Source organism: Ciona robusta, chromosome 9 (genome assembly GCF_009617815.1).
Source record: "Ciona robusta chromosome 9, ASM961781v2".
Taxonomy (NCBI): domain Eukaryota; kingdom Metazoa; phylum Chordata; class Ascidiacea; order Phlebobranchia; family Cionidae; genus Ciona; species Ciona robusta.
The window spans coordinates 2,759,734-2,775,828 of NC_143243.1; the positions used below are offsets into that span (position 1 = coordinate 2,759,734).

At 31.1% G+C, this 16,095-nt stretch overlaps 1 protein-coding gene across 3 annotated transcripts; it reads right to left on the minus strand.

Moving 5' to 3' along the window:
* Positions 1 to 855: 855 nt before the first annotated feature.
* On the minus strand, positions 856 to 15,416 carry LOC149730829 (choline transporter-like protein 5). 3 transcript variants are annotated; one of them, XM_089883996.1, is made up of 20 exons: positions 15,325 to 15,416; positions 14,581 to 14,685; positions 10,721 to 10,843; positions 10,048 to 10,138; positions 9,742 to 9,826; positions 9,295 to 9,498; positions 8,715 to 8,873; positions 7,886 to 8,019; positions 7,397 to 7,538; positions 7,053 to 7,155; positions 6,535 to 6,634; positions 5,937 to 6,120; positions 5,578 to 5,657; positions 4,978 to 5,075; positions 4,635 to 4,722; positions 4,034 to 4,232; positions 3,062 to 3,179; positions 2,570 to 2,685; positions 2,290 to 2,374; positions 856 to 1,911 (listed from the first exon to the last, which is right to left on the minus strand). In XM_089883996.1, the coding sequence occupies exons 2-20, from the start codon at positions 14,645 to 14,647 to the stop codon at positions 1,796 to 1,798; spliced, it is 2,292 nt and encodes a 763-aa protein (XP_089740122.1). In that variant the 5' UTR covers positions 14,648 to 14,685; positions 15,325 to 15,416; the 3' UTR covers positions 856 to 1,795. The 3 variants fall into 3 exon arrangements, with proteins under 3 accessions (XP_089740122.1, XP_089740121.1, XP_089740123.1); XM_089883995.1 differs by having other exon boundaries at positions 15,218 to 15,362; XM_089883997.1 differs by lacking the exon at positions 15,325 to 15,416 and adding an exon at positions 11,326 to 11,357.
* Positions 15,417 to 16,095: the final 679 nt, after the last annotated feature.

A 16,095-nucleotide genomic window follows, 5' to 3' on the forward strand; every position in this document is an offset into this window, starting at 1 on the left:
TAGATCCTTTTTTGCCATAGATCCTTAGGAGAGAGCTGATGCAATCTCTTTCAACAGTCACGTGACCGAAAGGCGATCCCATTTACTAGTGTAGTCAATGGAATCCAGGGCGTTTTATGTAGGTTTTCCTCGTTTTTTTTGACTCAATTTAGAGTTACAGGGAAAACCCTTTTCAAATATATACACACATATATATATATTTCGAAATATATATATTTAAGCATTAACCTACAAACAACTAAACGGGCATTAACTCGAAGAGTTGGTGTAGTTTAATATAAAACAGCCAAATCTTCCTATTCCCACTGTGCGCCTACCTTTTACAATGGAGACAAAGCGAAATGGGGACGGACTTGTTGGTCACGTGGCTTAAAAAAGAGTACTTCACGATTTTGGGTAGTTGTGGTTTAAAAGTAATGATAATGGAGACATTTCTTGTCTCATATTTCCAAATATCCATCATAGAATCCATATGACCTAATATTATTTATACTTCGTTCTCGTTCACACAAATCGACCTATTTGGCAGACTCTTCGTATCGTGTGAGTTGTCATTGCTAAACAAAGTTAGAACTGTTATTTCATCACTGTTGTAATTATCCTATTTAAAAAAGGCCTGTAGAATAGGAGTCACGCCCGACGTTGGTCATGCCCACTGCTGCAACCTATATGGCTATATATACCGTCGAATACGAATCAACAATAAAGATATAGTCAGATACTTTTAAAGCCATTGTCAAACCTACTATAATATTGTATCAGTATTTATATAATCATGTTAAATGTAAAAAAATGCATCCGATGCTATCAATATTCCCTGAACTACTACAATAAACAGTAAATAAAGACCCACGATCAGTGGAAATACTAATTTATTTATTTAGTAACGAGTTCTACATCAATAAGTACATAAAAATTTTATTTACCACACAAGGCACTGAGTTTACAATCAATGTATATAACTACTTAGTTATATACATTGGTACAATCTAACTGACAGGAAAGTCCACAATTACAAATCTGACTTCAGTTTTTACTATGAAATCATCATAAAAATGCAATTGATTCTGTTTTATGGTGCACCACAGACTTATCAAACATAAAATGAAGGAATGTCATTATAAAATCAAGAAAAATAATGTTCCACCTTAAAAATTATTAGTTAGTAAATGAGAAGTTTCACTTTGATTGAAAATTTAGAGAAAAACAATAATTACTGAACCTAATTTCATTGAAACTGTACAAACACATGTTAATAGGTCTACAATAGCTACATCTATTCTAATAGAGATGATTTACACATTTTTGCATTGTCATGTGATATCAAACGCAATGTGTGAGGAATCATGGAAAAGATTGGATCATAAAATGAAGAAGTCTTGATTTTTGGTCTTGGTATGATGTAAACATTAAAAGAGAATAGTTTGTGTAGTTTGTGATTTAAACGTTTCCAGAAAATTCAAATTCACAATGTCATTATGGTAAGTGCTTAAGCAACATTGAGAAGCGAGAAAACCACAGTTATAGAAATGAAAAATTAAGGTAATAAAGCTGGTGTGCATATCTATTGCTTATAACAAGTGACTATGCAGTAATTGTAATGAAATGCAATACATGGGGTGCTAATAATGATTTCTATACAAAACAAAGTTTAGTGCAATCCTGTCATAAAAAGCTGTACATACAAAATTGCAATAAAGTTGGTGTTCTGTCATGTGGAGGAAAAATGAAAAAAAATTGTGTGAAGAAAAATGCAATGAAGATATTAAACACAACATCAATAGTTGTGGGCAAGTTATTCATCTTTTGTCTTCTTCTTTTTTTTATTTTTCTTTCCAAGTACTTTCATCAAACCTTTACTCATGTAGTATGGCTTTTCTTCAGTACCATCGTTACGCTCGAGATCTTCCACTAAACATACATATGGTATAAAGCAAGCAATCTAACAGTATAAGTTTGAAAATTCAGAGAACCCACTATGGACCATAGGCACCAAATCTGGGGTGGCAGGGGAGTTACACCTCCCCTAGTTATTTCTGCATTGCATAATTAGTAAACAATGGAATCAAATTCTATCCCTGCCTCCGCTGTATTTTAAAAAGCTTGGAGCCTATGCTGCAGAACAGCCCTTTAGTGTCTTGCCAAAGGTCACAAAAGCCAACAGTCATAGCAGCCCTAAGCCTTGAACATGTAACGTATGGGTTAAATTGGTTACATGTTCTTTGTCCCATGGCGCTGCACTATTTAAATTGTTTAAAAGAGTTTAACATATGCACCAATAGTACTTACAGAAACAGAGGAAAATCGTATCAACGGCCATCGCAAATGTGTTGAAGAATCCAGATGCCACAAAATAAGCGGCGATTGAGATAATCTAAAGATAACACATAGTTAGAACAATCAAGATAATCATAAGAGTTTTTTTCCTGGCTTACACATTCCATTTAATTTGCTAGACTTACAATTACAGTCAGTTTTTTTTGTATTTTGGGACATTTTCAAAAATAGTTTAAAGCCCACATAACCAAGCATGGAATAAAAACGAATTAGTTTATATTTTTCCACTTACAATAATTGGCATCCAGTAATAATTGAGCGATGGTGCAAAGATTTGAAGTGAGATGAACTTATCAGTGAAGAATGCCCAAGCAAGAGCTCCCATGCCTACGGTAACTATCAATTTACCTGAAAGAACAAATGTATATTTAACATAGCGTCGCATTTTTACATATTAGACATTTTATTTGATATATATTATATTTATTTTATATATTAGGCGTCAAATAGGCATCACATTTTTTAAAGTTTTGTTTAAGAACTTTTATATTTTTTTGTTAATATGCAGTTACACTTCTAGTCATCAAACTTAGGGAAATTCATTAAATAGTGTACAAACAAAATATAAATGAATAAATAATAATACTTATTTCAGCCATGTGTTTGGCAACAACAGTCGTAATAACTCTGCTTTGTTTTATACACCTCGTACCCACTTACCAGTTACTATATAACTTTGTAGGCAAATATTTTGCTAAATTATATAACAATTATCACAGCTTACCAATAAACAGAATGAAGTCAGTAACTTTATCAAGGACAGCTACTCGAATAATATTTCGCATAAGCAGTTTAAACGCTTCTTTAGCCGACCAACAAAAGTGTTTTCCATACACAGCAATCTAAGAATAAAGGCGTAAATAAATTTGTATAAAAATTAGTCTATTTTCACAAAACTAAACACACAACAAGTTCTAAAGGGAAAACATGGTTTTGGTGCTGTTTTTAGTTTAGAATAATTTTGGCGGAATCGGACTAAAACTTTGGTTCCCCTGGCAAGTCTCGCTGTAGAACCTCACAGATATAAAATAAAATGAATCATATGAATGTCGAAGTCCTAATTAAAATATAACATATAGTAGAGTGGGGAAAGATGGGACACCTGTTTATTCTATTTCTTGTTCAATTTGGTAGTATTCAAAGTACATTCTAAGAATTATAAAACCGCATCCTATAAAACCATATAGGGTATTTGGATATTATGTGCTAAAGGTGTCCCATCTCCCCCCATCCTACTACATTTTGAATAAAAAAGATATTTAACACACAAAACGCTTAAGTTTTGAATCCTTTAATCTATTTTCAACCAACTGGTCACAATATAATTATAGTTTCTACAATGTGTGTGTGGCTGTAAACAGGAAGCCAGTGTTGCAACTAAGCGATAGTTAACAATCAAAGATGACAAGCCCTAAATAAATCTTGCAACTACAAGCATAGGTATATTACATTGTTTATTTAAATTATGGATTTACATTTTTTTTGCAAAATGAAAAATAAATTCCACCGCATTAAACAATAAAAATAAAATGTTTTTGTTATTTGTTTTTAAATAAACTTTATTAAAAAAATTCTTTCTACCAATTTCCTGGTCCAACTTTTAAAACATAATGAAATAAATATCAACTTTAGAAATTTAGTTTTAATTTTAAGTCGTATTTAAATTTAACAATATGTAAACTTATGCTCTACTTACCATGATGTAAGCATTTCTGTTCAAAAACTTGAGAAACTTTTCCAAACACCAAAAACAACATTTGAGACACTTGAGCACAAACTTTGCCACTTTGTTTTCAGCTGCCTTTAGTTTATTATCAGCATATTCAAGCAGAATACGAATAATTTGTACGATGGCAATTATCAGCGAACCAAATGCCAGTGAACCAGTATGGTATCTGTTTAAAATATGTAAAGTAGGTTAGGGCAAGAAAGTTTATGTCATTATTCTGCTTTATCATTAATTTGGTAGTAAACAAAGAATATTAACAGAATTATATAACAGAACCCCTGTAACTACAAAAAGGGCATTGAAAAACAGAAGTGACAATGTGACATATTATGTTTTAGGAACCAAATTTTAAATCTATAACAGCTTTCACCATACAGGTGTCTAAATAAACAAGCAGAGCTAAATTAATCAATGAGGTTCCTTATGTTTGACAACTATGTGTATAACTGTATTTTAACAATGCCATTCCAAATTTTACTCAAAAAATATAAAAAAAAACATAAAAAAACTACATGCTTGCCTAGATTTTCATAGTTTCAAAACATTTATTGTAATAGAGTTAAAAAACCTTAGTGCTCTTCCAAAACTTGAATACAATGGTAGGAGGGGAATATCCTGTGGTTTCTTCCATGCCCAGTAATAAGATGCAAACGCCCCTGTGTGTTTTATACCATTGATCATATGAGAACAAAATAAAGTATAGAAACTGTGTACAACTTCGTAAAAGTATTTTTGCTTAATTTGCAAAAAGAAAAAAATAATAATATTTAATAGGTCATTTTGACTTATTTGATTTTGCATACAACTTACAAAATACCAACATGTTATGTTTAAGATGATAGAAAGATTCAGAAACTCAATATATTACAACAACATTTAACGCATAGGAAGCATAATTTGTGACCTGTTACCTGCTAAAGTGCATTGTCCCAATGCAAGTACCCAGTTTACAATCCAAAGCATACCAAACACTGCAACTACTTGCAACCAAATCACGTTGTTGTGGAAGCTGAAATAATTATAAATATTACGTTTTAAAAGCGGAAAAAATCAATTTTTCTTTACTGAAATAGCACATAAATTCTTTGTTTGGAAGTTTAACTTGGAAATAATTAAACATAAATGGTTCTTTGTTTGTCTGCTGGGTGTAGCGACCACGCTTATTTCTTTCAATTAAATGTAAATATGTTTTTAACTGTAAGCGTGTTATTTTAACAACTGTTGTTTAGTTGCTTTATCCTGTCTTTTCGTTTTATACAGTTTTTAAATGACGCAACTATAATTAAAGAGACAATAAAACTTGTTCTTATTATATTTGTGTTAAAGATTGGATTAGGATTTTAAAATACTACAGAATTCAACCCACATAATAACAGAAATAATAAAATGTTAAAAAAAATTTCATACATATATATAAAAACGAAGATGAAACTAACACATCTTAGTCAAATGAAAAAAATATTGTTTTACAATCCTATAAGAAAGTTAACAACAAGTCTGAAATTACTTACATGGATGTCCCGCCATATTTAACAAACACACATGACACTGCATCATTTAAATAATATTGATGAGTTGAATTCGACCATTCCTATAATGTAGAAAATGTAGTTTAAATATTATTTATAGTAGGGTGGGGAAAGATGGGACACCTTTTTATTGTATTTTCGTGTCGCATTTGGTAGTTAACAAAAAAACAGAATTAAACTGTATTCTTACGACTCCCGTAGACTGTTGTTAATTGTTTAAAACAGAAACAGGATATTTGAATATTATGTGCTAAAAGTGTCCCGCCTTCCCACAGCCTATTATACTGTAATAGACTTTGTAAGTGGCTAAGGGAACCAAAATAAATTTATCCCATACTCACATTGATGTTACAGGCTTGACCAGTTGTTGAATTTGTGAGATTTCTAGAGTCGATGACTTGGTAAACGGGACTTCCTGATGAAGCAAGGAAGAGAGCCGTTGCCGCCCAGAACGATATCACGATAAGAACGAGGATAAAGGTCACTAGAGGGTAGAAGAGAGTACTGATCATCCAACCTATTGCTCTGTAATAAAAAAATTAAAAGGGTCAGGAGAACATATATTGACATAGTACTTTTTATTAGTTAAATAAATAAAATTTTACAGAAAAAAGAATTACAATTTTTTTACAGAAAAAAGAATTTCAATTTTTTTACAGATTATATTATTACATATTTTCAATTAATTGCATTAAATATTCGATTTTGCTACTGGGTTTGTTCTGCCACATTTGCTTTAGAATGCAGAACCAATAAATTTCGCTATTGCGAGCTTTTCTGCAATGATTTTTCAACTCACATACAACTCCAGACAAATTAACAAATATATACAGATCATCAAATTTTTTTTTTGGTTTAAAACAGGGAGGGGGGTCACGACCCCCAAAACCCCCTGGCTGTGCCACTGTATATATATTATAAAACTTGGGCAGTACATACTTGCTTGATTGCCTGATAATTTGAATTGCAATTTGGATTCTTTTTCTCAGGAAAATTATCACAAGTATTAGAATTGCATCAACAATTGCAAGTATGATGACTGAAATGTATTACAAGAAAGGTCAATGAGTTAAATCGATGTCAGTGTAAAAATCTAATAAAAATGTCTAGATATTTATAATACAAAGACAGGGATATTTAATGTAATGGCACAATGCATAAGAGTTAAACACATTGTCAAGTCAAGTGATTTATTAAAACCCGCCCATCTGTAAGAGTTTTCATTTATAATACAATATTTTTCAATTACACTAATCCGTAATATTTGTTAACTTTTTAATGTTGTACTTTATGGTAAAAAAACTTTTAATTTTAGGACATATTATCACTATTGTCACATATTGACTTATCTTGTTTTTAACAATTAACCAGGATTTTATTTGTTTATTAAATAGGACAATAAAAGAGAATGGTCACCATCTCAATTCCTAAATAAATAAAAAAAAAGAAAAACTCACGGAATGCAAGCCATGTATCTTGTAAAGCAAGGTATGTAGAGAGATTAGTTGTGAAACCAACAGATATGATAGAAGTGTCAGAACCAGCAACTGTTTTCAATTTCTGTTGGCATGAATTAAAATATAACGCGTCATAAACATATTGTATTGCTTTCTCTTAATATTAATTTTTTTTAAGTTAAAACGACATTAAATACTTTTTCTGTAAAAAAATGCTCATCAAATAAATAGATATAATATTACAGAAAAAAAACATTACAACTAGCAGATTTTCAATTAAATGGATAAAATACTACAAAAGTTAGGTATGAAACATTAAAGTTCAAAAAAGAATCAATACTTACGTTCCATTCGTCATAGCAATACCAGACACCAAAAGATAGAACACCGATAATACCAAGCAACGTCACCCATACCATTACACCAGCAACCCATCTCATTATAACAATCCAAAGAAAAGCAACAATTGCAGTAATACCCAACATTCTGTAAAATGAATAATTGAATGTAACTTATATTTAACATTACTCACTTATTGGCTATTTTCGTACTGTGTATTGATGTACATGCAGTCTTTGGCCTTCGTTTTAGTAAAGGTGACAAATTAAATTATACTACGAAATGCTAATAAATTTTTTTAAGTATTCGTTTTTTTATAATTTACTCTTTTAATTCATTTTCTTTGTAAGGAATCCCTATAAACTATAGCCTATGTATTTTGTATGAATAAGGTCGTACAGCCAAACACAACAGAGAGCCCGGGATTTAGGCCACAGTTGACCCATTCGTTACCAATAACTCAGCTCAATACTTTAAATTAGTTAATATATTACCCCAAAAGCCAGTACCACGAAACCGTCAAGTCAGCAAAGATTTTTTCTGCAATAGCACGCGCTTCAAGATAAAGTTTAATAGGTGCAGTACCATCAAGCAAACTTTGTCCGGTTATAGTTTGGTTGTTGGAATCCTAAAATAACAAATAAAAAACTTAATCAACAAGTTTTAAGGAAATGGTTATATGTATATACTCAAGGTTACACAGTACACTTTTGTAGTATAGTGGGGTGGGGGAAGATGGGACACCTTTTCATTTTATTTTCTTGTCCCATTTGGTAGAATTATAAAACTGTATTGTATCCTCCTAACTCCCATAGATCTTAAGTAATTGTTTAAAACATGATCAGGATATTTTGATAATATGTGTTAAGCGTGTTCCGCTTTCCCCCACCCTACTATAAAGTGGTCACAGAATACAATTTCATTTAAACCTTTAACCAATATGTGATTAAATACATAAGGTCTAAACTTGTAGTTATAGGTGTAGCAACCATGCTTTTTTCTGTAGCATGTTTTAACAATTGCTATTTTTGTTGTTATATCCGTTTTTTTTCTTTTCAAATATTTTTTAATCTTGATATCATAATCGAAGCGATAAATAAAGTTACCAATATCAATTCATAATTATTATATTAAGTTATCACAAAGCAGACACAAAACAGACATTTTCATTGTATTGTTGGGATGTTACCTTACCAGCATATTTCAAAAACAAAACTGTACAAGTTTGTAAAATAAAGGCCATTGTTTTCAATTTATATTTAAGTTTTATAATTTTGTGTGTAAGTTTATCAATTCCAAACACACTAATTTGTTAACTCTTACCACAAGTGTTGCATTGAATGAATTACCAACTGAATCAAGACTTTCAGCTGCAAAACTGACAAGATCCGTAGCAACCCTTGGTATACAGCGACCAACAACAGGGGAGAATGGTAAGTAATATGGAGCGCATTTCCCCGAGTTCATAATAGCTTGGATATCCTTTAAATGTTGTAAGTAGAATGTTACAATGGTGCTGAAGCTGTGATTGGTAAAGTAGACAGGCTAACACTAGAATTTTCTACACTGCATTTTTACGCAACCATATTTTGTAACTACTACTGTAATAGACGGGTGTTCTGACTTCTGTTCGGACATCGCATGCTGGCTTATGAGTTACCACACATGTCACTTTGTGGTTGATTTTTTTATCTCTATAGAATATTTTATCTCTATATTTAGATAACCAATTGATCACTTAGTTGGAGCAATTAACAGGAAGCATTTTACACAAGAACACATACACGATACACCCAAAATGGTAGCAGCGACGAGCCTTAAACCGGTAACTTCTGGGTTAGATACAGGCACGCCAATCATTATGTCATGGCACAGGACCATTAAGAGTTCACCTATGACTTACCATTCCATCATTTACATAAGCATCCCTTGCATTGAAGCCATAAGTGCAAATGTATTTATTCCAATCCAAGAAATAAGTTGTGTTAGCTGCTGTTGCTATTTGTTCCCTGGTGGCACCAGCAGATGCTGTATTGATAGCTAATTCCAACTTTGCCACGTCAGGTAGATATGTCCAGTAAGTGTCAGGGCACGATGATACACATATCTGAACAGTAAGGAAAAAGGTAATATTTGCAATTTTTCATTTGAAAATTGTTGTTTTTTTTTTATTTTACAAGTGACCAAAATATACATAAATTTAGTTTGAAAAGAAGTAAAAAAATGTGTGACATTGGTTTCTATGGTACTCTAAACCCTAACGATTTTATTTTTTAAATTATAAATTGGGTAGTTTAACCATTCCAACCCTCACCAGATTTATTTAACTTTATGAACTTAATAAATATACCTGTGTTGTTTGACATTGAAAGTTGATTAAAGTTGCAGCACTCGCACATTTAGTGATATCAAAATAGAACAGGTTGCTTTTACCCCTGCCAAGAAATACAAATTTAAAACAATTTATTAAAATTTATAAATGGTTACAACTGTATTACTTAAATTATTTATTAATTTTTAAATGGTTGAGATGCTATTATTTAGTATAATTTTTAATTGGTCATGATTTTATTATTTATTGCATTTTTAAATGGCTTGGTAATATAACAATCTAAAAAATGGTGCATATACAAGATACATAGCATTACAATCAAACCTTAAATCAAGATCTCCATAATTCAAGCCACATATTCTACCCTGGTTGTCAGTTGGAAAAAGTAGAATAACAGGGTCACCATTCAACCAAGCTGCAACATATTACAACACTATTAATTATATACTATTTCTTATGCAACACTGTTGATATGTATTAACTTTTCAACATAAATTGTGCAAAATTAAGGAAACATACAAACGAAAAATCATAATCTGTGTATAGTTTTTTGTTCAGAAGCTGTTTTGTTTTTTGAAATTTGTTATGCCCCATTTTTTTATCTAAAGAATATAAAATGAATAAATAAGAAGTTGTTTTGCCTTTTAATTTTTATATCAGTTTGGTAAAATTAAAAAAATGAACATTTTTTAAGTAATAGAATTTTGAAATGACCATTTTTTTAGCAGATTTTAAAATGAACATTTTTTAGCAGACGAACTTGTAACACTGGCAGATCAATATACATGTTTCAAAATTATTATTCTAGCCAATCCCTTATTTTTCTGTTGTTGTTATTTACTTTATTTACAATCTGCCTATCATGTTAACCTATTTCCCAGAGCATATATTCCACTATGATTTTCTTAACACATAAAATCGCTATTTTCAATGATCAAAACTTTCAAAGTAACTATACAATTAAGTAGGCCTGGTCAAGTTATGTAAAATAGATTACCAAAAAGGCCGATGACAATGTATCCGATAATGAAAACAAAAAAGAGTAAACAGCAAAGAATGTCAGTGCATGATCTTTTCTTTATTGGTCCCTTGAAATTTGGATCGAACGTCTTTTCCTTTCCTGGTAAATGTAAACAAAATGTTTAAAACGTTGATAGGCAATTTTTAAATTTATATAACCCCAATAATGCAAAATTGCGGGTGCATTATTATCTTGACATTAAAACCATACGCAACATGTTCTTGATATTAAAGGGATATACCAACGAAAAATTAAAATTTGCCCAAAGATACAAGTGCTTGAATGTAATCTAAAATTACCAAAATTTTTCATTTTTTGTTGGTATATGCCGCTTCAAAGATTTTGAATATAAACATTTGCATGCAATATGTTGAAAATAAAGCAACATTAAAAGGATTTTTACTTCAGAAGACATAGGTTAATACATCATGACTGGCAATGCCTGTTCCCACTTAAGCAACATGAATGTTATGTTTGCATGACTCACCAATGTAGTACATACATATTACAACAACATGCATGTAAAAGTGTAATGAGATTATGAAAGCAGATGCTGTTTTGATAAACAACATGAAACCTACCTGCACCATCTGTACCACAGCAATTTCCCATTCTATAATTTACAAGTTAACTATTTGGTAAGAACTGCTAAAATATAGCGTTAAAATATCAACATAAAATTAACAAAATTCTAATGCTTTGTTTAACTGAGCTTTATTGCTGGTAACTGTACATGAAATAATATATAGGCTATAGTGTATTAACATCCTATCTTCAAGACAGCAGTAGAATTCAATAGCTGTGTAATGTTACATGGTAACATATAAACATTGTTTTTCATTATATTTATCTATTGTTTCCCCACGCAACCTGACACTGAGTAATTCTCAATAGCTACAAAAGAATAAATGACAATGATCCGATTTAAAATTAAAACAAAAGAAAGCTTCTCAAAACAGCATGTGACCTAAACAAAAACATAACAAAAGATACAGTACAATGGGCAAGGTCTAAACAGCTATATTCTTTTATTATGTGACGCCATGAACAAAACCAGCGGAATAGAAAATCATTATTAGCCTACTCATAAAATATAACATTTTCCTGTCTATATTTGAATTATACACCAAATAATTCACAATTTAAAATAAAGTGGTATGAGACAAATTGTCAGCTTCTGTTATAAACTTAACAAGTCATGTTCAGAAGTAGCAATTATATCAACTAAGGTGTGACAAAGCACTTACTTTTACCTGAACCACTTAAGCTTTACAAATGCACAAGCGTAACTTGTTATTGTTGAACATGTTGGGTGTGATTGGGTAAAAGAGTTTATATAAAGAAGAACAAAAATATATGTTTATATTGTATCTGTATCCCACCATGTATTTTCATTTACCTCTGTTTTTCTTTGAAAAAGCGTAGCAAAAAATACAAGGTAGTTTAGAAAACAATGAGAATTTTGCAGAATACATTTAGAAACTAACATATCAGTTAAAAATATATATAATGTAACAGTTAATGACACACTTAACACGAAAATTAATAAATCATATAGACTACTAATATTGAGGTTTAACGTGAATTTTGCAAAATTCATTTAGAAATCAACATATCAGTTAAAAACATATTCAATGTTACAGTTTATGGAGTGAGTGACACTTGATTACCATCCATGGTTTCAAACAATGAGAAAATTACTTGATACTGTAGTTAAGCACCATTAACAAATTGACAAAAGTAGGGTACCGATACCACTGATTACTTTACTTAACCAATTTAAAATTTCATTAAAAAAGATGGGTTATTTTTACTAAAACAAATTCGAAAGAAATGGAAACTTTCTAGTAGTATAATCGTAGAGTGGGTGTAGTATATATAGTAGGGGGGGACGGGGGGTGTAGTAAACAAAGAACATTCAAAGAATTATAAAACCCTAACCTCAGGACTCCCATGGACCGTTGTTAATTGTTTAAAACATGATCCAGATATTTAGATATTATGTGCTAACGGCGTCCCACCTTCCCCCACCCTACTATATTCTATATATATGAGTAAGAGTAATTACTAATTAGTCATTTATTATTATGATCATTGTTCTCATTACATATTTATGGTGTGTATGATTTACCATGTTTGCTTGATTAGTACTAATACGTACGCACAACTACTACTAATGTTGTGATAACGGTTACGAACAAAAACTGACGTCATTGGAAACTTAACAGCTCACATGACGCAGAGTAAGTGGTTCCTACGTAATTCCAAGTGATTATAAGGTAGGACCTTAACCAACAGCTTGAGTAGCTAGAAATGTGGACACAGGCACACACAAAATCACAACAGATTTTAAGAAAACATGTCTAAATAGACAACGTCCCATATATTTAGACCGTTTTTAAAAAAATTATAATGTGGCCTATAATAAATTAATAAAGATAAAAAAATGAAAATGTGTAGTATTTGTATGGTAAATCTTGTATAGAGCCAACTATCTTTTGGATTCCCAAAACAAAATTCTGCATTTAGTAAAGGCAAAACTGAGTAAACAATTCATGTATTCTGGTGTTAAATACAATGGGGATTTATGGACTTATTGGAAGAAGTACATAACGAGTTCCCAGAACATGATGTTTGAACAGACTTGGTCATACAAAGGAGGGGGGGGACAATAAAAGAGAATTTTCATGTTGTCATAACAAGTATAACGAAATGAACCAATTACATGAGAGTGCTTTTCTTTAAACCTTTGTCCAAAAAGTCACACCAAAATATAATATGTACAACCTAGGTAATATTTTAATTTTAAACATAGCATATAGCCTACCCTATACTATATACATATTAAACTATGCAGCCTATTAAAAAGGTGAAGACTCAATTCATATGTGAATTGCCACAAAGAATTTAAAAGTCAAATACATATCTTAACTTTTAAGGCCCCTTTAAACGAAAATTAATAAATCAAATACTAGTATTGAGGTTTAATTTCTATTTTATGACAATAATAATTCATGGACAAAATGAAAAAAAAAATTAGTTTAACTGAAAAACATAGCAGACAGAGACATATAGGCGTTTTTTCTTGTTTAAAATTGACTGATGTTATTATTTGACATATATATATATAATATATAATATATATATATAATTTACATATAATATACACTTGGCAACCTATTGACTCTTTTTCTTTAAGATAGTGTAACATATTTAGGTAATTTCTTATGCAAGGGGAACAATATGAAAATGTCTAATAATATGACATTAGCAGAAGGCTGATAAACTTGATTACATTTTAATGATAGCACTACTATTGTTGGCTTAAATTCATTGCCTAATGGTAAGTTAAAATCTCAAACATACATTTTGACAAAATATTGTTTAACTTAATTTTTTTTCAATTCTGTGCATCATCATAAAATTTAAATGTCTACACAACAAATATCTAAGTTGTAGGTAGCACTTTATAAATTATGTGGCCCTCATCTTTCAGTAATTTCCTAATAACATACATTGAATATAACATGCTTTATTCTTGCCTGACTGGTAAATGACAGTCATTAAACACAGTGTTATGTTTCGTAAATTTCTTGTCAGCTTTTAAGTGTCACCATGTATTGCTCACAATTAAGACAATTGATTGGTGACCACTGGGTTGGAATATTGACATTGGGTGTATTGCCCAAGGACACATACGCACTCCACTAACACAATGGTAGCAGAGACGAGCCTTGAACCCAATACCTATTGATTACAGTCAGGTCCGCTAACTACTATGCTGTTGGACCGTATTCATTGTAATCCAGTTTAAGTATATTGTAAGTTTGTCTCACCATAAGGCTCTCCTTCAGACACATCACCCTCTCCATCATTATGGCTGCAGGAGCAGCAGTGACCCATCTTTTCACTTCTTTGTTTCTAAATTGAAGTCTGAGATCCTATAACATTGTTTTGTGTTATTTTATGATGTAGTTTTTATTGTTCTAAGTTTAGGGTAATACTAATTTACTGATGTGAGTATGTACAGATAAATATAAGAACATCCAAAAAAAATATGGATGGTCACTATTATATGCAATAAAGTTGAATGATAATGGTGTACAAGCACCGTCAGACTAAATTACTTAGGAATGGACGATGGTGCTTTATATATAATGTATAGTTATGTATGATGCTATATAAGCACCTACAGCTACAGATCCTATATAACTTATAGTCAATAAAATAAACCAATTGCATTAAAAGAACAGTTCTGGCAGATGACATGTCATTCTGACTTACATACGTCTGGTCTAGCTATTGGCCTATGACTATGTGCAATGCTACACATAGCACAACCCATATATATGAACGATAATGCGTTAATGACATACGGTAATAACTAATAAATAGGTTTGGTTAATATTTTATATAAATATTTGATGGCTGGTGCCAGTGAGGAATATTTCCCATCCAAATATTTTAAAATACCTATATAACTGCGATGTATCTTCTGTTTTAAGTTCGTACCCCAAAAACTCTGTAAACTACAAACTAGAACTTCGTTTTACAAATAAAATTTGATTAGGGTACCGTACCGTACTTTCGTGTTCCATTTGTTTTTATTGCATTGCTGTCACACACGAGTAAACATGCGTCACACATGAATAGACTCCCGAGTCCCGATGTTCTATAAATAGGAACAAAACCATTATTTAATAATTATTGATTAAATTTTAATTCCTGGATTTCATTTGTACTTATATATTCTTAAATGTTTACCGAAATTATCCACTTCTTTTCAAATTGTTGGTTTTTGCTCCTACAATATTGCATCGGAAGGACACACGATCAAATTGCAGGCCAATTAGGAATAAATTTTAGTCTTAAACTCGTGAGAGTTGCGGCGGCGGAGTGCTTTTAAAAAACGTTATCAACTAAGGAGTTGTTTCGTATTGTTGTTCGAAATGCGCGTGAATTAATTTAAACGTAAAAACAAATACTCTATGGGCCCACGTGTCATAGGATATAGAAATTTACGACCCGCGTTTGCATGGTAGTTGTGCAATGTGTGCCGTGTGTATTTTTCTGCAAGGTAAAGGTGCGATATGAACATTTATAAACACATGAAAAGCGGCTTATTACTGTGTTATGCCAGTAGATTAAAGTTTATATATATACTTACGATTATTAGGATGCTTTAAAGATTTGGAACAAAAGTTTGTGTCTATTATTTTATAAAACTTATTTGTAACGTACACTTATCAGACAGATGCTAATGTGCTTACCCGACAATCACTAATTAACGATATTGATACCTTTTTTAGATTGCCTAAAACTGAGTTAAACTATAAAAAAGCGACCTTTAA

What these genes read in the sequence shown, in the direction of transcription:
- LOC149730829 (XM_089883996.1), bottom strand. Translation starts at nt 14,647, where the DNA reads ATGGGTCACTGCTGCTCCTGCAGCCATAATGATGGAGAGGGTGATGTG. An exon ending in CTTATGTAAATGATGGAATG is followed by an intron (nt 8,874 to 9,294) that starts GTAAGTCATAGG and finishes CAACATTTAAAG; the next exon opens with GATATCCAAGCTATTATGAA. An exon ending in TCGTGGTACTGGCTTTTGGG is followed by an intron (nt 7,539 to 7,885) that starts GTAATATATTAA and finishes TTCATTTTACAG; the next exon opens with AATGTTGGGTATTACTGCAA.